The following is a 22,806-nucleotide window of genomic DNA, read 5'->3' on the forward strand; positions in this document are numbered from 1 at the left end:
ACAGACAGGTAACCAGTCTATCACAGGGAGACATGTAGAGACAGACAGGTAACCAGTCTATCACAGGGCCGACATGTAGAGACAGACAGGTAACCAGTCTATCACAGGGTCGACATGTAGAGACAGACAGGTAACCAGTCTATCACAGGGAGACATGTAGAGACAGACAGGTCCATCCTGCATGTCTTTGGACTGTGAGAGGAAGCCGGAGAACCCGGAGAGAACCCACGCTTACATGGGGAGAACATGCAAACTCCACACAGAAGGAACCTGGGACCCTCCCGCTTGCTACCCACTACACCACCATCCAGATTTAAAAATCTTCCGTCTGCTCATTTTACTCTTCATATATTTAATAAAAATGGTTTCAGCTCCTTTGTAATGATCTCTGACGCTACATTTGAAAACCCGTCTTGTAAGCGATGAGCCGTGGTTCTGTTGGTGTTAAAGGCCTCTGGATCTCCGTGCTGCTGTCCTCCAGCTCGTCTCGTGTTTACGTTCGGACCTCCTGCAGTATAAATAAACTGCCGTTGAACTCCCGGTTTGTGTCTGTTTTTCCAGGATGTGGCCACGTTTCTCTGGATGTCTGACAGACGGTGAAGAAGAGGCCGACCCGACGCACCCGACCGCCTCCGCCCGTCTGCCCGCCGGCGGCCGCCTCGCTCGACGCCTTCCTGTTGAACGTATTTAAATTCACAAGATAATGTAGCAGAGCGCCGCGGAGCTGCCTCTTGTGTGACCTCTTTAACCCCGCCTCCATGTTCGATGGGGCCGAGCAGCACTCTTCACTTCACACTCATCTGTAAATTATTAGACCGATGTGCCGTGTTTGTGTCTCGCCCAGCTGTGCAGGCCCCCCCTCCCCCTCCCCCCCAGTTCTCTGTTGTCTGTTTGAAGTGATCTCATCGACCAATTAAGTCAGTCGGAATGAACGGCTCTCTTTTAACCCCGCCCAGCCCGCGGGCGTCAAACTCCTCCCCTCTGCCCCCCTCCCCATCTCCGTCTCCTCCATCCCCCTCCATGCTGCCCCTGTCCCCCCGGCCCCCCCCTCTGCCCCCTCTGGTGAGCCCGCCCCCCCAGGCTCACCCGTCCTCCCTGTCGGACACCCCGACGCCGTCCCCCTCGCCTTGCCTGAGCTGGACCGAATTCTGTGAGCTCCACGCCCGCGTTGCGGCCGGCGACTTCGCACGCCACTTTCGGGCGTTCCTCCTGGAGAACCCCCACTACTCGCCAGACTCAGCCGCCGCCTTCTGCCGGCGCTTCACCGACCGCTTCGTCCGCCACTTCCAGAGCGAGCTGGAGGGGGCGCTCCCACCGAACTGCGCTTCTGTGAGGGATGACATGGCGAGCTGGGCTCCCCAGTCAGACGCCACTTCCCTGGAAGAGGAGGCGGTGTCCCCCCTGTCGCCGTCCGGCGGCGCCGGTCTCCCGTGCCCCCCCACCAACGCGGTGCGGGCCTCGTCCAAGCCCGCGCCGGCTCGCCTGGTGTTGGAGAACCGCAGTGGAGACCGCTTTCAAGACTCGTACGCCCACAGCCAAGTCCTGCCTCCATCATCGTCGTCGTCGTGCTGCTCCTCGGTGGGAGGGAACAACGGGCGGCGTGAGGAGAGGGGGGCGCTGATGACCCCCGGGAACGGGGAGGCGCCGGTGGAGGAGGAGGAGGACAGCTGGTTGGGGGCGGCATCTGTGGGTGAAGACGCGGAGCCCGAAGAGCAGGAAGCAGAGTCGGCGGAGGTGGATGGTGCCGACGCCTCCTACGCTGCTCAGGCTCCTCCCTCCTCCTCGCCGCCGCCCGGTACCAAAGGGAACGGCACGCCCAACGCCTCCAAAAACAAACTGAAGAAGCGCTTCTCCCTGCGGAGCGTGGGCCGCAGCGTGCGAGGCAGCGTGCGCGGCATCCTGCACTGGCGGAGCTCGTCCAGCGACGGCGCCCAGAGCCAGCTGCCCTCCAGCTACAGCTACACCATGGGCGTGCAGGACGCCGCGCTGCTCTCCACCTCCAAGAGAAACTCTGCCACGCAGCCACCCACACCCACCTCCTCCATGCCCGTGTCCCTGTCTATGCCCCTCTCCCTCCCCCACTCCTCCTCCTCCTCGCTGCCGCCCTCCTCGTCGAGCAGCGCCACCTCCTTGTCTCTCTCGGAGGCGGCTCGGGACCGTCGGCGGAGCAACGGCGAAGGAGGTGAGAAGGAGAAGTGGAGCCACCGTCTCGAGAAACTCAGACTGTCACGATCCCCGCCGCCCGTCCTCACCCTGAACGCCACCGCCGGCCCCCACTCCGCCTCCTCCACGCTGCCCCCGAGCAGCGCCGCTGCTGCCATGGGGCCTCCGAGGAAGGTAGGCCGGCTGGTGCGCGAGGGCGGCGTGAGCGTGAGCTCGTCCAGCGATGAGTTGAGCGCCGGCCACGGCTTCTCCGGCTTCTCCTTCGGGCTGCTGCATCATGGCACCGACAACAACAACGCTGCCTCAGCTTCCTCTGCCGCGGCACAGGGCGGCCCGGCGGCGCTGCTCGCCAGCGGTGGGAACTTCCCCTGGAGAGGAGGACGCTGGCACAAGTGTCGCCTGGTTCTCAAAGAGAGAGACCGGGAAGGGGGCGAGCGAGGGGAGGAGTACTACCTGGAATTCTTCATTCCACCAAAAGTAAGTGTGACGCATTAAAACATGTCCCAGGTCTGGTCCCAGGTCTAGTCCCTGGTCTGGTCCCAAGTCTAGTCCCAGTTCTGGTCCAAGGTCCCATGCTGCAATAAACAAGTATAAATAATAATCTGTTTGAAATCACAGCTGAAAGGAGTAGTTGATCAATCGTTTAGGCAGAATATTAATCTGCAGCTATTTTGATAATCTGTTAATTTTCTTTTTCCGATAAAAATAAACAACCTTCTGACGATTTAATCTAAGTGAAGTTCTGTGATTTTGGACTTAGTTTGACATATTACAGATAGAACAGCTGGTTCAGGAAACCTCCTGCTGACATAAGTTTAATCCATAAGGCTTCTATCACGGAGAGACAGCAGTTATTGATCATGACCGTTTACCCCCCCAGTCCTCGAAGCCCCGGCTGACGGTCCCCTGCTGCTCCATCGTGGATGTGAGGAGCACCACGGCTCTGGAGGTCCCCGACAAGGAGAACACCTTCCTGCTGCAGGTAAACCCATACCCTCCTGGTCTCTAGTGGACCCACATCCACTCTTAGTCGGACCACTTCCTTCGCCTACATGAACCCACACAGACCCCGTTGTGGTCCTGGTGTTCTCTGTAGATCTGTTTAAACCAGTTATCTGCAGCGATGCTTCCAATCACTCAGCGAAGGTTTTATTCATGTTGACTCCTCGTGGTGCGCCTGGTGAACCCGGATCCTAGTCAGACTACATCAGAACCGCAGAGGAAGGAGAACTCAGAGGTTCTATTCTAGAACTACGACTACTAAGTACTAATACCACAGTCTACAAATACTTATTCTTCCTCTTCTCTTTCTTCCTCTTCTTCAGGTGGAGGGGTCGGCTCAGTACGTCATTGAGACCCGAGACGCCGTTCAGATGAGAGCCTGGCTGAGTGACATCAGGAACGGCATCTGCCTCAGGTGAGGGGGGGGGGAAGAAAGGAGGAAGGATGGATGGAGGGAGGGATGTGTGGCTGAATGCATGGAGTCATCATCATCCTAGGTGTTAACTTAACTATCCCCCCCCCCCCCCCCCAGTGAGCAGGAGGAAGCTGAAGGTGTGTGTGTGGGACCATTGGACATCAGTGGGACGCCTGAGATCGTTGACCGTCTCTCACAAGGTATGACTGCAGGTTTCACAGAGCTTCTGACAGCGTCGGTGGTAGTGTGAAGTATTAATGCTTAGAACACCAGAACACCACCAAGGTGTCGTCGTCCACGCAGCTCTCGTCACACTGAAGTGGGCGTGGCTTCATCACTCTCCTTGCCCTCTTCTGTGCGTTTTCATAAATCTTACTGAGGGCCGACGCTCCGACCTGAGGGCCGATGCCCTGCCCCAAGGGCCGATGCTCCGACCTGCGGGCGGACGCTCCGACCTGCGGGCGGACGCTCCGACCTGAGGGCCGATGCTCCGCCCCGAGGGCCGATGCTCCGACCTGCGGGCGGACGCTCCGCCCCGAGGGCCGACGCTCCGACCTGAGGGCCGATGCTCCGCCCCGAGGGCAGACGCTCCGCCCCGAGGGCCGACCAGAGGGTCGATGCTCCGCCCTGAGGGCGGACGCTCAGCTTTAATAAAACTTCCTTCTCGGTTGTCTCAGTGTGTTATGGCGGCATCGGAGGCTCCTCACCTCTGATGGATCCTCTTCCACCAGAGCTGCCCCCTCGAGCCCCCCTCGACGAGCCGGACAACCGGATCCTCGGCAGCGGCGGGGTCGCCATCGGCACGCCGTTTGCAGAGACGCCGGATGCCACAGGTGAGTTCCTAAACCACAAAGGATTCTGACAACGACGTGCTTTGAAAGTGCTAAAAAGTGTTAAAAGTGTCACGTGTTCATCCAGGGTCCTTCCTGTTCTCGGAGGTGACCCCCGCCGAGGCGGTGGAGCACCCGCTCAGCGAGTGCCAGTGGTTCCACGGGACACTTTCCCGGCTCAAAGCGGCTCAGCTGGTGCTGGCCGGCGGCCCGGCGAGCCATGGCGTGTTCCTGGTCCGCCAGAGCGAGACGCGGCGGGGAGAATACGTCCTCACCTTCAACTTCCAGGGCAAGGCCAAGGTGAGAGACCGGTTCACAGACACACCTCTAGTGGCTCGCTGCTGCCCCCTGTAGACCCAGAGGACCACAGCAGTCCGAGACCTCCACAGAGAACCTGTAGTTCTGGGTTTTTACGATAAAACTACAGATTATTTGTTATCGATTTAATCTGCCGGGTATTTAAGTCTCTCGTACAAACGAGTCGTTCCTACAATGGTGTGTTAGGGCCGCTGTAGAGGGGGGGAAATGGAGCCGAGAGAGGGGTCAATATTCTGGGGAATTTGCGAGTTAATCGGCTAATTTCCCATGACTGTGCGCATTTAGTTTTCTACTTGTCATAGCTGATATAAACAAGTTGGTTGGTTCTGCTAACACTGGATGTTTGTCGTTGCTATGACAACAAGTGAAACTACCGCTAGCATCTTAGCCGGACCACCCGATCAATAAACACCCATAAGATGACAATGTGAACCCATATGAATAAAACCAACAATAAGCATCAACATCATCACCCTAAGGACATTAACGAGGCGTTGTCACACGTTGGGATGATTCATGACAAACATTAATGCACATTCATGGGACGTTAGCTAGCATAGATGCTGGTTGTTAGCATCGGAATAAACTTGCAAATTTGCCAATTTATTTGCCCCCCCCCTCTCTCGGTTTTTTATTAATTTTTTTCTCCAGTGGCCCTGATACGCCGTCGTAGGTTGGTTGGTTGATGAAATGGCAGGAAACGGTGACCCGGGTCCAGGATCCTCAGATATGTAAATGAGTGTAGAACCAGACTGACTCTGCGTCCCCTTCCAGCACCTCCGTCTGTCCCTGAACGAGGACGGCCAGTGTCGGGTCCAGCACCTCTGGTTCCAGTCCATCTTTGACATGCTGGAGCACTTCCGGGTGCACCCGATCCCCCTGGAGTCCGGCGGCGCCTCCGACGTCACGCTCATCAGCTTCGTGGGCGCTACCGCCGTCCGCCAGCCAGGTACGAGTGCAGCAGGCCGCCCTCTCTCTCTCTCTCTCTCTCTCTCTCTAACACACACACGTTTGTCATGTGACCTCTGCTCTTCTTCTCTCCTCTCTGTAACTGTAGATCTCAAACATCGTCTGTTTGTCTTCGAAGCACAAGTTCACCGTGTTAAACGTGTTTCAAATAATAATATAATAAGAATAATAAATCTAATAATAAATCTAATAATGATATAATAATAATATAATTATAATAATATTAATGATCATCAGGAGTCTCCAGTTGCTCCGTGTTGCTGTTCTGACCTTGTTGTTGTTGTTTCGTTGGCTCCTCCCGCTACAGGCCGTGACAGGGCAGGCAGTCGGCCCACAGTCTGTGATGTCATCACCACGCGCCATCCTGACTCTCCATCAACCCCCATCTCTGACTGTGTGTAAGTGAGACCCGACTCAGAGAGAGACAGGGAGGCAGACAGACAGGGTGTTTGGGGCGAGAGAGGCTGAACTCATGTGTTTCTTCAGATTCATTTTGTCTCTCTGTGTGTGTCTGTGTGTGTGTCTGTCTGTGTGTGTCTGTCTGTGTGTGTCTGTGTGTGTCTGTGTGTGTGTGTGTCTGTGTGTGTCTGTGTGTGTCCGTGTGTGTCTGTGTGTGTGTCTGTCTGTGTGTGTCTGTGTGTGTCTGTGTGTGTGTGTGTCTGTGTGTGTCTGTGTGTGTCCGTGTGTGTGTGTCTGTGTGTGTGTGTGTGTGTCTGTGTGTCTGTGTGTGTGTCTGTGTGTGTGTGTGTGTGTCTGTGTGTGTGTGTGTCTGTGTGTGTCTGTGTCTGTGTGTGTGTCTGTGTGTGTGTTTCCTCCATGACTCCATGGACTCCATGACTGACTCTCTCACCGAACCACCCACTCACTGTCACTTTCTCCTCTTCTCTCCTCTTCTCCTCCGACTTCGCTCTTCACTCGTTCACTTTGGCCTTATTTCCTCCTCCTCCTCCTCTTCCTCCTCCTCTGCCTTCCTTTATTTACACTTTCTTCTCCTTCCTCCCCCTTCTTCTTCTTCTTCTTCTTTTTTTTCTTTCTTTCCTCTTCCTCTCGTCTGTTTCCTGTCCCTGCAGACTTGACCAGCAGACCCCGTAGCCCTCCTCAGCCTCCTCCACTGCCGCCGGGCCGGCCGCCGCCCCCGACTCCTCCGCAGGAGAGAGGGAGCGAGGCGGACGCTGCAGGAGGAGGAGGAGCAGCAGCAGCAGCTGTAACCATGGCAATGACGGGAGCAGCAGCAGCAGGAGGAGGAGGAAGTGGAGGCGGCAGTGGCGGTGGTGGTGGAGGAGGAGGAGGAGGAGTGGACGACTGGGAGGAGAGAGACAGGGACACTCCTCTCCGCCAGCTGGAGGCCGTGGAGGGAGAAGAGAGGGAGGGGGCGAGGGCGCCGCGGGCCATCGACAACCAGTACTCCTTCTTCTGATAAAGGGAGGAGGAGGAGGAGGAGTGTGTGTTCGTGTTTGTGTGTGTGTGTGTGAGAGAGAGAGCGAACGAATGTGAGATTGGATGAGGCGGCGTACATCATAGCCATTCATAACCAGTATTTTATTTTGTTAGCAAGGTGGAGGAGAAGCGTAGGAGGAGGAGGTTTAAAAGTACTAACACTATATGAGAGAGAGAGAGAGGAGGCGAAGCAGACGGAGAGCAGCTTTATACAACACTAACTAGCGGTTCATTTCTTTTCTTTTTCTTTTAGTCCGATAAGCTTTGTTTTCTTTTGACGGTACGACCCCAAGTACGGAAGCCAACAGAGGCCAAAACACATCTGTACAGTATGGAAGCCCGCAAGGCCAAAACACGTCTGTACCGTACAGAAGCCCACAGCGGCCAAAACAACAACTCTGCTGATCCATTCCAGTCCGATCAAGTCGTTTTCTTGTTAACAAAACAAAACAAAAAAGTATTTTTCTGTAAAGTTGTGTACGTTGTGATATTAGAGACGGAGCACACCGCTGCGTACCCTGCAAATGCATACGAAGTCAATGTTAGCATATTGATTGAACGGTTAACCGTTGGCTGAAACGCTAACAAAATGCCAAAATACATACATCGGATTTCAGTGCGTCAAAAAGGATTATTTTGCAGCTGATAACTAAAGATATGAAGTTAGCTGTTAGCTAAGCTAATATTAGCTATGTGTTAGCAACCTGCTGTCGCCAACTAAAGCAATTGCAAGAGTTATCTTTGTGTAGCTTTCTAATTAAATGCACATTCCATTATAAGACGAGCGTCAAAGTGCTTGATCTTAACTTCCAGAACTCTGGTTAGCATAAAACTGAAATTTGGACTAAATGCTGCTGCTTACGTAACGCATCGTTAAACATACTGAGTCCGGATCCACTTAGTTCCCATCTTTCCAGTTTCCAGCTTCGGCGGCTTTCAGCTTTAACTTTTGTGTTGTTTGCTAGTTGACAAAAGTCACAAAGGAGGCACCTTTAGACTCATAAATACACTCACCACCACCTAAAATATGAACGTTTCCCTTCTGGTTGAGTTTTAATTTCAGCCTCTTGTGGCCAAACTGAGTATTTCAAAAACAAATTTGAAAAATGGAAGAAAAAAAAGTCATAAACACAGAAGAGAAAACATTTAGATCAGAAAAAATGGATCACCAGATTTATTTATTATTTTAGTTTTTGCCTCTCTGGGCTTCCATAGAACTGTTGCAAGTAAACCCCAAACTCTACAGTAACTGGTACGGAGACGATGCTGCAGCGGCTCCATCTAAACGCTGGTGCTGGTTTAAAGGTTCTACGCGTTCTAACAACGGTACATGTGTCTGAATGTGTGATTAATAATAATAATACTAACACTAATGTTGGTTTGGATGTTTTTTTCAAGCAAACTTGTCGAATCGAGTTCCTAAAATGTGAGAAATTGCTGCTTTTTTTTTTAAAAACATTTTTTTACGTTATTGTAAAATTTTTAATATCTTTTAAACATTTTGTTTTCAGATAAAAACCATATGAAAACTAAGTCGACGGCTCCTGGACAGTTTGATGGGCATTTCTAAAGATGAGATAAATCTTTTTGTTGATCCCGATCAGCAGCAGCACAAAGACACTAATAATACTACAGATGCACAGAGAAGTAGTCAAATACATGAATCATAACGTTGTGGTTCTTTTCACTCTGCTGGCAATCGACACGAATCTGCAGATTAATTGATGACAAAATAATAATACATGATTATTTGCTGCCTGACTGTCCAGTGTTGTGTTCGTTAGTGGAACATAATTGCGGGCCGACGCGTTTTCCTCTGTAAAAAAAAAACAAAAACATTTCATCCAAGGAGACGTTAAATCAGCCGGTTTTTCTATGGAGTCTGGTGTGGCGTTTGTCTAATGACGGAGCACTTTGGGTCTAAGTGGCACCAGAACCCGATCAGGCAGGAAACATTTACCTCAGTCACACTCAGCAGCATCACTCAGTCAATGTCTCTCTCTCTCTCTCTCTCTCTCTCTCTCTCTCCCTCCCTCCCTCCCCCCCTCCCTCTCACACAAAGGAGAAGTTATTGATACCAATAACAATAATTATTGATGAAAATAATGACGGTCAGAATAATAGTATTAATTTTATTTGTTTTTAAGACACCTTTTTTATTATTTCGTATGCTTCATGTAACACTTGTTTCCGACTCCATCTTGTAATTGAAAATGTGTTTGTGCCTTTTTTGGGGGGGGTTAAAAAGGAGGGAATGAATATATATATATATATATATATATATATATATATATATATATATATATATATATATATATGCTATAATGCCTCGTTGTCAAGGCGACAGTTATCCTCACTCTGTTTCCATGCTGTCTTCTCCTCCTCCTCATCCTCCATTCATCAAAGAAAAAAAGGAAGACAAAAAAACAATTAGCAGAAAATGAAAACACTTTTTCTACTCGTGCCTTTCTGTGTGTTGTCGTCGGCCTGCGTTCGTGTCGCCGCGGCTTCATCCTTCAGTTTTAGATCTTTTCCTTTCTGCACCCGTCACCCCCCCCCCCCCCCCCCCCCCCCCCAGCTCATTTCTGCTGCTCTTTTCTTTGCTCATGTATTTGTCTATATGCACCCCCCTCCCCCACCACACCCTTATCATCATGATCAGTGTCCTTTTCTCAGTTTCAAAACTCTTTGTGCCTTTCTCTGTCTCTTTTCTCTCTTTGCTGGGACCGTGTGTTGAGGGCAGGCGGCAGCGTCTGTCCACCCCGTGTGGTTAGTTTCAGGTACTACATTGAATTTAATGATATAATATAAATATAGTGAAACATAGTTGTTGCTGTGTGGTCTTTTTTTCATCTTCCCCTCTTTAAATCGGGAACATGACTGTTGATAACCAGCTGTTTGTGTTGATCTTCTTCTTTCCTTCCATAATTACTATTTAAATAAGAGAACAACTTGCCTGTGTTTGGCCCCAAAACAATAAGAAGTAAATTATTTAAATTTCCATTAAGTCAATGTCCTCACAGTGTTGTATAAAAAGTGTTGTATCAGATTTAAAATGAAATAAATCACATTTACCGTTTGATAGACACAATATTCACCCCAAACTTAAATCTACTCACGTTTTTATTATTATTAATTATAATGGAAATGTTAACAAGCACACTGCCTACACATGGTATACACCGCTTATGTATATTTAAAATAATAATAAAAATATATAAATTGTTTATATATATATATATATTTTATTATTTAAGTGTATTTATTTACTCAAGATCTTTTTAATTGTCTTTAAAGTCAGCTTTAAAATTAAATAAATCACATTTACTGTTGGATAGACACAATATTTCACCCAAACTTAAATCTACTGTCCACTTTCTTTTTTTAAATTATTATTTATTATGGAAATGTTAACAAGCACACTGCCTACACATGGTATACACCGCTTATGTATATTTAAAATAATAATAAAAATATATACATTGTTTATATATATATTTTTTTATATATATATATTTTATTATTTAAGTGTATTTATTTACTCAAGGTCTTTTAATTGTCTTTAAAGTCAGCTTTAAAATTAAATAAATCACATTTACTGTTGGATAGACACAATATTTCACCCAAACTTAAATCTACTGTCGACTTTCTTTTTTAAATTATTATTTATTATGGAAATGTTAACAACCACACTGCCTACATGGGATACACCATCTATGTATATTTTAAATAATAAAAATATAGACATTTATTTATATATAAAAATGTATTTATTGACATGTTTTTTGGGAGGTGTAATTATATATTTATTGACTTGCTCTGTTTTTGAAGGGGCAATTAGGTAAAAAAAAAAAATGGAGATAAAAAGGTATCCTTTTTTCATTCACGAACTATTTTCTTGCCTAAAAACCTAATTAAAAACATCCCTTTGCACCAGTTTCCTTACACGACCTCTGTGAGGACAGCCCGGCGGATAAATGACCGACACGCGGCCGAGCCAATGAAAGAAAAGGTCAGAAATGATTGACGGGAGGATCTTGTCCAATCGAGTTCAGAATTCTTTTCAGATTAAGTCAGTAGGCGGGATTTACGATTGGTGCGTTCGTTTCAGCATCTCGGCTGCGCCCGGTTGTGTTCCTGACCTACCCGCAATCACTCCTCCCCGAGTACCCGCATCGCTAATGTTATTTTAAGTACAATGAAGTGTGATAAAACGTTTATTAACATTTCGACGTCTCCTGCCCAGAATTAGCCCTAGATGACCCATGTCACGTGCCCAGCAGGTGCCCGCCTCTGAGCAAACCGCGCGCCCCCCGCTGCCGTGTTTTGTTGTTTTTCAGCGGCGTCTCGCGCTCGGCCTGTCAAACCGTGTGACTTCTCGCTGGGACGACGCGAACCGGAGCAACAGGGATGCTCATGACTAAAAAGTACAAGTTAAACACTCAGACTCGCTCGGCGCGTCGGTTTCTAGTCTGATGCCGACGTCATTTCCCGCGGTTCGTTTGTGTGTCCTCTTGTTTGCTTAAAAAAAAAAAAAAAAATCGACGTCTGCGCTATGCTAGCTAGCTTAGGTAGCTAACGTCAGCTAGCTGATTTCACCCGCCCCGAACAACAACAACAGCAACAACAGCAGCATCTATCTTCTACTGCTTCGTCCCTGAAGGGAACCCGTAGAGATTGTAACGGCGGATGTGATTTGTGCCATGTCATTGTTTGAGCCGCTAGCAGCTAGCCGGGAAGGTTAGCTAGCCGCGGTGCTTATTGTTCTCAATAGAGGACTAGTCTGGAGCCTTTCTGTCGCCTGTTAGCTGACATTAATGTTTCTGTCCCGGTGCAGGACCAGGAACACAATGAAACCGCCGTCGCAGTCGCCCCCCGTCAGCAGCTTGGTGAGTAGTGACAGCTGGCTTTGGGTTATTTAGAGAATAAACGTGTTATTGGCAGGGGCGGAGCCAGGCGTTGTAAACATTCAGGGCTCAGCCCAAAACCAAGGGGGCTCCAGGGTTGACTTTATCTTCACACACACACACATGTAAGAATAATACAAAGTCATCCAATACCTCAAAATGTATACGATTACATGGTATTTGCATTTTTGTATCTATATTAGGGGTTCGACCGATGTGGCCTTTTCAGGGCCGATTACAGATACACGTACACAATAGATATAGTCAAATAATCCTATAAACAAAATATACAAGTGAAAGAAATATACATGTGCAAGGATCCTACTTTACTACTGTATACAATTAACAAATGGCATGAAAAGTGTATATAGAGATATGAACTCCCCAGTAGTGCAATTAGATGTAGTGATATTTGAAACCGATATTTGTCTCCAGTAAAAAACATTTTTTAAAGTGTCCAGATTTAGAAAAACTATGTTCAATGTAACAATTTAAATATTATTACAGTGAAATATTAAAAATATATTTATTTTGCGTTGCACCGTTTGCTGTATTTGATCAACCAAATACCAATAACTGGATGTCAATTACTCACAATGGAGCCCAAAAAACGGTCTGATGTTACTATTTTAACATGCGTAGGTAAACAGCATCACTAATATCAAAAACAATTTTTTCTTTACTAAGCTGGGTTTTTTTAAAGTTATTTTTTTTATTACACGGTAAGTCAACGTCACATTTGAATAATTTAATAAACATTTAATTAATTATTCACCAAAGTACGTCTTTTATTACTGCTACGATTGAGACTCTTAGTGGCAGAAAATTACATGTTGAGAGGTTAAAAATGAATAATGCATATATATAATAAATTATACAAATAATATCTTTAATTAAAATTTTATGAAGCATATTTTTTAAATGTTTTTATCAACTATAGTTTTATGTGTAATATTTTTGTAATATATATATACATTTTCAGATGTAATATTTGTCTAAAACGTAAGTACAGATGTGTGTTTTATATCTATATAATTATATATTTTATCTGCAGGTGTTTGAAGGCGTCTACAACAACGCCAGAATGCTTCATTTCCTCACAGCCGTCGTGGTGAGTTCTTCTGTCTGTCTCTCTGTCTCTCTCTCTCTGTCTGTCTGTATGTCTCTGTCTGTCTGTCTGTCTGTCTGTCTCTCTCTCTCTCTCTCTCTCTGTCTGTCTGTCTGTCTCTCTGCCTGTCTGTCTGGAGGCGTTGTTCTTGACAGCGTCCTGTAGACCTGGGCTGAAGCGTCCTGTCTTTCAGGGCTCCACCTGTGACGTGAGAGTGAAAAACGGCGCCGCGTATGAGGGAATCTTCAAGACGTTGAGCTCGCAGGTAAGAAACCGCCCCACCTCACTTCCTGTGCATCGTCCACGCCAGCGTCTCCGTTTCTCTGACCGCCGTCTGCTTCCAGTGTGAGCTGGCTGTGGATGCTGTCCACAAACATGGAGACGGAGGAGGAGGAGGAGGTGGAGGAGGAGGAGGAGGAGGAGGAGGAGGTCGGTCCACTCCTCCCAAGATCGAAGACATCACCGACACCATGATCTTCAGCCCCGCCGACCTGGTGACCATGACCTGCCGCGACGTCGACCTCAACTTCGCCGTCAGAGGTAACACGAGTACACAAGTACACGGGTACCAAAGTATAGGAGAGTAAAAAAGTTGAAATCTGTCGGCGTCGACCGATACAGCTTTTTCAGGGCCGATACCAATATGTGTGTATTTGTGTGTGTGTTTCCAGACACGTTCACCGACTCGTCCATCAGCTCTCAGCGGGTGAACGGTGAACACCGGGAGAAGATCCTGCAGAGGTGGGATGGGAACGGGAACGGAGAGAACTTTGAGCTGGAGGCGGACACGGTGAAGACACACACACACACACACACACACACACACTCACACTCACGTATCGACGTCTTTGCATCGCCTCTGTAAGACACCTCCACTGTGTCTCTCCTGCAGTCAAACGGCTGGGATGCCAACGAGATGTTCAAGTTCAACGAGGAGACGTACGGCGTCAAGTCCACCTACGACGCCAGCCTCGCCATGTACACGTGAGTCACCACGCCATTTCAGACGTGTCATTCTCCCCCATCCATCAGCTGTGATTATATCTGTGATCAGTTCATTCAGTGAAACTATAAGGTCCAGTCGACATTTACAACAATTTACAAGTTATGATTTTAATGTTTATCTTTTTAGTTGGATGTTATGAATCAGGGAGTTTTTAGAATTAATTTAAAATAATTATTTAAAAGACAATCAACAAAAAAAACTTCAGGTTGTTTCCAAAGTATTTCACCTGTTTTATGAAAGTATGATTAAAAGATGGTAAATTTATATTATTTAAAATTTTTTACTACTATTATTATTTTTTTATTATCATTATTTTTCACTCATTTATAGTGGCACATTTACAGAAACGCCTCTAACTTCAAACCGTAAAGAAAAAACGAAATAAAAGCGGGTTATGATGACGACGTGTTGATGACGTGTTGTGGTCATGATAATGTGGCGTTTTTCTCCCAGCATGCCTTTGGAGAAGGGCACCTCTGAGGTTTTCCGCCAGCGGGAGGCGCGAGCCGCTCGGCTGGCCAACGAGATCGAGGGCAGCCTGCAGTACCGCCGCCGGGTCTCTCTGGAGAACGACGAGGGCCGGAGCGAGGAGGACAAGTACAGCTCGGTGGTCCGAGACCGGGAGGACAGGGCCAGCCCCGGGTTCCCCTCCACGGGCCGGTAAGAGGACTCTGCCCTCTCACAGAACTTCATCTAGATTTATTGTGCTTTACTTTTTGTTCTGGAAGCCCCTTTCTGTCTTCCTGCTGCAGTACCACTCTCCACCTGAAATGTTACTAATGGGCCGGGGGGGTGCTGTTTTACAAAAATAAAAGTCCAATTAAATGCTGTTTAATGGGAAATCTGGTCGCAAATATGAAATTGTATAAACTCAAGTACAGAGTTTACTGCATGTACATTGTACATGAATTTTTTTTTAAATTAATATATTTTTACATTTTTACTTTACCGTCTGATTTAAAAACATTCCCAGAATGCCTCTCACCACCTCTCCCCCCCTCCTTGTGTCTCCCAGGGAAGGTAAATACATTCCCCTCCCTCAGCGAGCTCGAGAGATCGGCCTGTCTGGCAGAGCCGGAGCCTCCGGTCGAACCGCCGCGCCGGCCACCGCCAGACACCCGCCGCCCGGCTCCGCCTCCTCCCCCAAACCGCCGTCTGACCGGAGCAGCCCGCTGTCCGTCAGGACCGCTTACTCTCCGCACCAATCACAGAGCAGCCCTCCGGCGGCCAGCAGCCCCCCCTGCACCAATCACGTCGTCCCGCACTCCCTCTCTCACCCACAGGGGCTGGGCGAGTCGACGCGCTCGTCTGTTAACGGAGGTACGACGCTGCTGCTTCACTTCATTTTTATTATTGCACCTAAGACAAGAAACAATGAGACAAACATACATTTATTATTTAATTAATAATAAGATGGAACATGTTACTGAAATAAAAATACACTTAAGTAGAACAAAACAAATTGAGAGAACTAGTAACTTGTGTGATTATTTCTGTTTAATATGTACATTTAATTTAATTTTCTATAAGGATCCACATATGTGATCCCTCTTATTCTGCCTGATTAGACCCCAGGTCTACAATAGTAGCTCACATGAGTCCAGAGACCAGATCGGACTATGTGGAGGAACCAGAGCCTGTCTGTGGTCCAAACAACGAGGTCTCTGGTGTATTTATGTCTAGATGACCTTATTTGGAGTGTTGCTGGAGCAGCTACAATGTTAGCGTAGCCTAGCACCCATCAACCAGACTCCATTCAGAAAACCAGCTTTTTACAATACTTTATTCTGGTTCCTCCAGCTGTGGTGAACCAGCCCACGTGGGTCTTGTTAGATCCAGTGAATCAAGCTTGGTGACATCAAACGAGCACCTCTGGATGATGTCATGATGATGTCATGAACCCAGACAGGACGGGGTCTGGGTTCCTGGTGGATCTGGGACTACGACAGTCTCAGTGTTTGTCGGCCCGTCGTCTCCAACTCTTTCTTCTCTCTGTCTCAGTTACATCCAGAACTTCCCCCAAATCCCAGAGACTTCAGGGCAGCAGAAACCTGCGAACCCCAAACTCCCAGTCCTCACCTGCAGGTTGGTCTCACACACACACACACACACACACACACACACACACGCACACGCACACACACACACACACACACGCACACACACACGCACACACACGCACACACACACACGCACACACGCACACACACACACACGCGCACACACACACGCACACACACACACACACACGCACACACATACACACGCACACACACACGCACACACATACACACACACACACACACACACACACACACAGTTGATGAAGATGGTTCAGGTTCCCCCTTCTCTTCCTTCCAGTCTCTCGTACTCTGAAACCAGATGCTCCTCTCCAGGACGGCCCACTGGGTGGCCCCATTTTCTTGGACTCTTCTTCTGTCGCCGCGGCAACCGCCAACGCCAAATCTGGCCCCACCCCTCTCTTCCCTGTTGATGGTGAGCCTTTTATTTTTTAGATTACTGCATACCAGGTACATTTTTAAATAAATACATTTTTAAACTTCATTATGTTTAAAGTTTCATGTCCTACTATTCCATTACTTTCCCTTCTGTTTGAGATTTTAAGTTGGAATCACTGAAGTATGGAGATATTCAGATATCGGGTCACAACGTGGTGACGACACTGATGTAAAGGATAAATTGTTGAACCCGTCTTCTCTCCGTCCTCCACAGTGAACGAGATCCTCAGCACAGCTGCTAAAGAGCGAAGTGAAAGCCAGTCTGAAGGCAAGAGCAGCAAAGGTAACGCCGGTTTCTAAAACTCTGCTTGGACTCGTGTGTCTCTTTAAAATGCACCAGCTATAACTCCTCCCCCTCCTCAGCTCCCTCGGTGCAGCAGAGATCTCAGCTGGAGGAGCTCCGCAAGTTCGGCAAAGAGTTCAGGGTGAGACTGACGGGATGCTGGAGGGGTCAGGGGTCACACGGGGGTTCAGGAGTAAGACACATTTATTCAGTTGGCAGATCCATTTACATGTGACATCATTATATGAACCACATTTAACTTGATTTAAAACAGGAGACAAAGTGTTATCCTATGTTTATATATTACACATATTTACATTGACATGTTTATATTTGTACTTATCGTGTATTCTAATATATTCTGTATTTGTGTATTCTATAGTGGTATTTCTAGTGTAGATATTTAGAATCAACAAAATACTAAATATAAATGATATATATATATATAATTTATACCTAGTATATATATGTATATATATTGTAAATCCATGATGTGAGTGATGGGGTGTTGATGTCTGTGCTGCTTCCTGTCCGTCTCTCAGCTGCAGCCCACTTCCTCTCCGTCAGCGAGTCCGGCCTCTGCAGATCCTCCTCAGCACAGCGCCTCCTCCCCCACCGACCAATCCTCCTCCTCCGTCTCCCCGTCGGCGCCTAAACCCGCCACCTCTTCGACCCAAGACCTGCAGCCGCCCACAGAGGCGGCGATGACCCCCGCGGCCCCGGCCGGGCCCCAGACCTCGGGGCCGGAGGGGACGAGCCCGTCGGCCGGCGAGGACGGCGGTCCGGACGGCGGCGAGCGACCGGAGGCTGCGTCTGCAGCGTACGTCACCGTCTGAAACAACTCGCCGGTTGCTTTAGAGTCGTCATACAGTATAAATATATACGTTGTGGCTGAATTCATTCTTCTGTTCTCAGGCAAGTGAAAAACTCGACGTTGAATCCAAATGCAAAAGAATTTCTTCCAATAAAAGTCAACACAGTCCCGGTGAGTTCACTGAAGCTCAGAATCACTTCCATCAGCGTTTAGCGGTGTGACGAACCGGTCTGTGAGAATCCTAACCAGGTCTGTGTTATGACAGAAGCCAGCGCCGACCCCCACCCCTCCGAGACCGACACCCCCCAGCCCCTCTTTGGTTCTGGCCCCTCCAGGTCAGCCAGGAGGAGGCGCCATCTACAGCAACCCACCGGGGCACTACCTGTCCTACGTCTCCCCCCTCCACATCCAGGGACACCAGATCCAGGTCTGAATCCTTCTCTCCAGTGTCCCTCACCAAGAACCTCATATAGTTATATTTATATATATTTATTTACATGTACATATAAAATTCAAAATTACAGACCACTCCGTTTCCTCCTCAGGCTCCTCAGATGTATCAGTACACCATGTCGGCTGTCAACCAGGGCAAATACCCCCGAGCCAAAGGTACACACACACACACACACACACACACACACACACACACACACACACACACACATACACACACAGATACACACACACACATACACACATACACACACACAATGTGAACGTCTTCCATTGCTTGGTGACACAAGGTGGTTCTCTGGTCCCTTGTTGTTGTTGGTCCAGGCCCGGTGGTGGGACAGCGTCCGGAGCACCACGCCTCCCCGGCCTCCTCCATGCTCTCAGCTGCAGCCTCGGCAGCAGGACCCCCGCTGGTGGCCTCGCCGTACCCCCAGTCCTACCTGCAGTACGGTCAGGTGATCCAGACCCTGCCCCCCCACTACCACGGACAGGTACCCGAACATCTGCCACCTTGAAGTTTGTAAATGTGATTTAGACTAAAGGTCTATAAATGTGTGTTGTATGTGATGACATCTATGATAGAACAGAGAAAAGAAGATCTCCATATTTGAGGGACTGAAAGCAGCATTTTGTGACATTTCTTTATGAAAAATGACTTTTGATGATGAACAGATGATGAAAATAGTTGGTGATTATATTTCTGTGGATCTGTTAGTGGAATTAGTTTTCCTTTCATTTGTGGTCCTTCTGTAAAAAGCTGTCTCCAAACATCATGTTGGTTGTTTAGAGGACAATAACATCTCATTTAATGTGATGAACAAGTGACATAATAAGTAGACTGAATACTGACCATTGGATTGATACAAATATGGAGTTTACCACAGCTGGAAGGTGCTGGAAAAGCATGGAGATGCACCTTGAAATGCTTGATAAGGGCTTGAATTTGAATTTGACTTTGGAGAAGGTGGAGGAACCCTGATTATATCAGTCCAGGTCCTTTCTAGTACTTTTACTTTTGATACTTTGAAAACAGAGTTCTCCATCAAGCTCCCCAGCTGCTAGTAACCATGACAACACACTTTGTAAACCTGTGTAGCGGCTGCTGTTGCTCAGTTCTGGACCAAAATAAATACCGAAGTTCTTCCATAGTCATTCATTTAACATTATAGCTGCAGTTCACCTTTGAGCCACACGGGGGAGCCAAAGTGTCCTTATTGTCTCTTCGAAACGTCTGCTTTACTTGTTGGAGATAATAGAAGGTGATATGGGAACGGCAGTAAAGATGATCAGGGATTGGTCGGTTTGATTGATTATAATTCTTAAACTAAACTCTTTGACTTGACTGTTCTGTCATTTGCAGCCAGTTTACTCGATGCTGCAGGGGGGGGCCAGGATGCTGACGTCTGGGGCCCCTCCTCAGCAGATGGGTCCTCCTGGGCCCCAGTACCCCGGCCAGGCTGAGGGCCCCCAGGGGCCACAGCAAGCCATGTATGGTAAGTTGTGTGTTTTTATTTATCATATTGAATGAAAGGCACAGCAGGACGCTTTTAAAAAAACAACAACTAAACATCATGAATTTTATATAGTCACATTCTTATATTAAGAAGTCATGAATTAATCATGTTTGATTTCTTATCTCTTTTTTATCGCCGACATTGATTGAAGATATTAAAGTTTTTGTTACAGTCGCTCATGTTCGTATATAATCGTATATATCGTGTATAAGAAAGTCTTATAAATGTGTAGTTTTCTGGGTTCCCAGTTTGATTTGGCATTTCTCTCTTAGCTCAGTCGTTCTCTCACCACTCCGGCTCCATGCATCATCCTCAGCCCTCCAGCACCCCGACTGGGAACCAGCAGCCCCCCCAGCACACGGCTCCCAGCCCAGGACACAACCAGGTAACCCCATCCACAAGGGTCCTGGTCTGTTGTGGTAAAATGGACTATTCTGCTAATGATTCATCTGGACGGCAACCTCAAGTTCTGAAGTGAAGCTGATGCTAAAGGTCCTTATAGCGGCATTCTCCCTGCTGGCCACCAGGGGGCGACTCCTCTCTGGTTGTATAGAAGTCTATGAGAAAATGGTCCTACTTCTCTCTGCTGGCCACCAGGGGGCGACTCCTCTCTGGTTGTATAGAAGTCTATGAGAAAATGGTCCTACTTCTCTCTGCTGGCCACCAGGGGGCGACTCCTCTCTGGTTGTATAGAAGTCTATGAGAAAATGGTCCTACTTCTCTCTGCTGGCCACCAGGGGGCGACTCCTCTCTGGTTGTATAGAAGTCTATGAGAAAATGGTCCTACTTCTCTCTGCTGGCCACCAGGGGGCGACTCCTCTCTGGTTGTATAGAAGTCTATGAGAAAATGGTCCTACTTCTCTCTGCTGGCCACCAGGGGGCGACTCCTCTCTGGTTGTATAGAAGTCTATGAGAAAATGGTCCTACTTCTCTCTTGATGTATTATCTCAGTAAACATTGTAAACATGAGTTTATGGTCTCAATCTCTAGTTTCAAGTCTTCTTCAAGCCAGCATGATGTTCATTTAGTACATTATGGTCCATTTAGAGTCCACCAGACCAGAAAGCAGGGGATGCTTTAGGGGGCGGGGCTTACCTGCTGATTGACAGGTCACTACCACGCTACCAATGCTAGTTTGCTACTAAGATGACTTTAACACTTAGCTGTAAAGTTGACCTTGAATTATGAAGCTGACTTTGTTAGCAGCTTCAACGCCAGAATCCACATAGATCCAGATCCAGTAAGGGTGCTGCTTGTGTTCATGAGATCCACCCGTGGCTCCTCCACAGTCCAAATATTATTATAATTATTTATATCACATAACGTGTTTTTTCAAATGATTTTTAACATATTTTTGACAAAAAAAGGTGTGAAGTTAGTGATGAACGATAATTTAACGCAGCTTGAAGAGATGAGTGTGAAATGATTTGATGAGTGTTTTATCCCTTTGTGCCCTCAGTCGAGTCAGCCTCAGCCTCAGTCCATGTTCCACTCTGGAGGTCTGACTGCCCAGACCCCCCCCAACATGCAGCCGGGCCACAGCTCCCCCCAGGCCTCCTACGCCATGCAGGGCTACAGCCTCCCGGGCCACCAGCCCCTCCCCCACGGCTTCCCCTCCATCGGCCAGCTCACACAGGTGAACCCCGTCCTGGAGACTCCCATGTGGGACAGCAGCACCTGAATGTGGTTCTGGTAGTTTGGTATCAGTACAGTCTGGGTTCCTCACACGGGTCTGGTTTGTCCCCTGCAGGCTCACGTAGCAGGAGGCATGTCGGCTCACCACCACTCAGCGGGTCACGGCCTGCCGCCCGTCATGCTGCACTACGTTTCCCCCCAGCAGGGCGGCGGCGGCGGCTCCAACCCCCAACACGGCCCCCAGCAGGGGGCGCCGCAACACTTCTACATCGGACACCCACAAGGTAAATACTATACTAGGACTTTTTCTCATGACTTTTTTTCATTACTTTATTCGACATACTAGACCAAGAATTTTTGGGGACTTTTTTTGACGTACTATAATTTCTAGATGTCTTGAAGTTTAGAGTGTAGTATGTCACAATGCATGATGAAGGTATTTTTTGTATTTCATTCAGAATGTGGGTGAATTGACTTCTAACAAACGTGTATTTGTGTTGTGTCTCCCAGCTGTTCAGGTTCAGGGCCATCCCACCCAGCAGCTGTCCTTCCACCCCTCTGCAAACTGAACCGCTTCATCACAACTGGCTTCAGGAGCAAAGGAAGACTGTTACTGTGTGACGAAACCCCTCATCCCCCAAAATACAAACTACTTATAACATTCCCACCTCCTGCAATCAAATTAACACGTCCCAATTTTTAGCCCCGCATCATCTTTTAGACATTTCTGGATTTTAAATGTAAATATGGACTGTTTTCACATGTGAACAAGAAGCTGGACTGAAGACAATAACTGGTGGAAACTTTTAGACTGAAGGCAGTGGAAACAGTTTTTCTCCCCGTCCCACCTCCTCTGTCCTTTTACAGACGAAACCAGTTCATTAATAATAAAACCACTGAATACAAACGAGCATGGTCCTTGGATGTTTTTAGTTTGAATACATAAACGGAGAGTTTCATGATACAGTTAACCCTAGTCTCCTTCCTGTCTGTTAAATGTGACGCTGCAGCCACTTACCTGAGCATAAAGGCTGGGAAGAGAAGTAAACTGCTAGCCTAGCTTTGTCGAAAGATATCGGAAACCTCCGACAGGCATCTGCTGGCTGCAGCTTATTATTGATCATACAGACTCATCGATCTCAGTCTGACAACAGTGTGATACTTCGTCTACAGTATATGTTCAATATTGAATGACTTCTATATTGATAACCAAGCACGGTTAAATAAGGAAATGGTTTTCCCAAATATAAAACACAAAATTATTTATAAAGGTAGTCACAGTATGTCTAAAAAAGTCATAGTATAGTATGTCGAAAAAAGTTACAGTATAGAATGTCGAAAAAAGTTGTAGTTAATATACTGACTTTTTTTGACTACTAATGTCGAAAACAGTCGTATATTGCGTCAAAAAAAGTCGGTTTAGTAGTCCAAAA

The 22,806-nt window shown here is 47.6% G+C and overlaps 3 protein-coding genes across 9 annotated transcripts in view; 2 read left to right on the forward strand and 1 right to left on the reverse strand.

Moving 5' to 3' along the window:
- Window positions 1-9,959, forward strand: part of sh2b1 (SH2B adaptor protein 1) — an 11,574-nt gene extending 1,615 nt beyond the window's left edge. The window contains exons 2-10 of one of the 4 annotated variants that reach the window (XR_014599070.1): window positions 562-2,640; window positions 3,044-3,145; window positions 3,489-3,580; window positions 3,698-3,780; window positions 4,258-4,413; window positions 4,499-4,710; window positions 5,503-5,677; window positions 6,768-7,444; window positions 7,481-9,959. Coding sequence is in view for 3 of the 4 variants with exons in the window: in XM_084037628.1 (XP_083893754.1) it covers window positions 928-2,640; window positions 3,044-3,145; window positions 3,489-3,580; window positions 3,698-3,780; window positions 4,258-4,413; window positions 4,499-4,710; window positions 5,503-5,677; window positions 6,768-7,114 (2,880 nt within the window). In the remaining variant the exon portion in view is untranslated. Of the gene's footprint in view, window positions 1-561; window positions 2,641-3,043; window positions 3,146-3,488; window positions 3,581-3,697; window positions 3,781-4,257; window positions 4,414-4,498; window positions 4,711-5,502; window positions 5,678-6,004; window positions 6,096-6,767 lie in introns of all 4 variants that reach the window. The other 3 variants (XM_084037630.1, XM_084037628.1, XM_084037629.1) reach the window with 3 other exon arrangements.
- jmjd8 (jumonji domain containing 8) overlaps window positions 1-22,806 on the reverse strand; it is a 160,224-nt gene that overhangs the window by 60,831 nt on the left and 76,587 nt on the right. The window lies entirely within an intron of this gene.
- atxn2l (ataxin 2-like) lies at window positions 11,438-22,278 on the forward strand. 4 transcript variants are annotated; one of them, XM_084037814.1, is made up of 23 exons: window positions 11,441-11,874; window positions 11,972-12,023; window positions 13,096-13,152; window positions 13,343-13,414; window positions 13,494-13,689; window positions 13,821-13,939; window positions 14,042-14,133; window positions 14,609-14,815; window positions 15,171-15,475; window positions 16,157-16,240; window positions 16,517-16,651; window positions 16,889-16,957; window positions 17,038-17,099; window positions 17,500-17,777; window positions 17,873-17,942; window positions 18,037-18,198; window positions 18,317-18,380; window positions 18,549-18,715; window positions 19,585-19,717; window positions 20,011-20,123; window positions 21,198-21,374; window positions 21,489-21,657; window positions 21,884-22,278. In XM_084037814.1, the coding sequence occupies exons 2-23, from the start codon at window positions 11,985-11,987 to the stop codon at window positions 21,940-21,942; spliced, it is 2,829 nt and encodes a 942-aa protein (XP_083893940.1). In that variant the 5' UTR covers window positions 11,441-11,874; window positions 11,972-11,984; the 3' UTR covers window positions 21,943-22,278. The 4 variants fall into 4 exon arrangements, with proteins under 4 accessions (XP_083893938.1, XP_083893940.1, XP_083893941.1 ...); XM_084037815.1 differs by having other exon boundaries at window positions 11,442-11,630; XM_084037813.1 differs by having other exon boundaries at window positions 11,458-11,561.

This window comes from Eutrigla gurnardus (assembly GCF_963514095.1).
Source record: "Eutrigla gurnardus genome assembly, chromosome: 20".
NCBI lineage: Eukaryota > Metazoa > Chordata > Actinopteri > Perciformes > Triglidae > Eutrigla > Eutrigla gurnardus.

Coding starts and splice junctions, on each gene's coding strand:
- atxn2l (XM_084037812.1), top strand. CDS start 11,952: ATGTTTCTGTCCCGGTGCAGGACCAGGAACACAATGAAACCGCCGTCG. Junction 13,153..13,342: donor ATTTCCTCACAGCCGTCGTG/GTGAGTTCTTCT, acceptor CCTGTCTTTCAG/GGCTCCACCTGTGACGTGAG. Junction 13,690..13,820: donor CCTCAACTTCGCCGTCAGAG/GTAACACGAGTA, acceptor GTGTGTTTCCAG/ACACGTTCACCGACTCGTCC.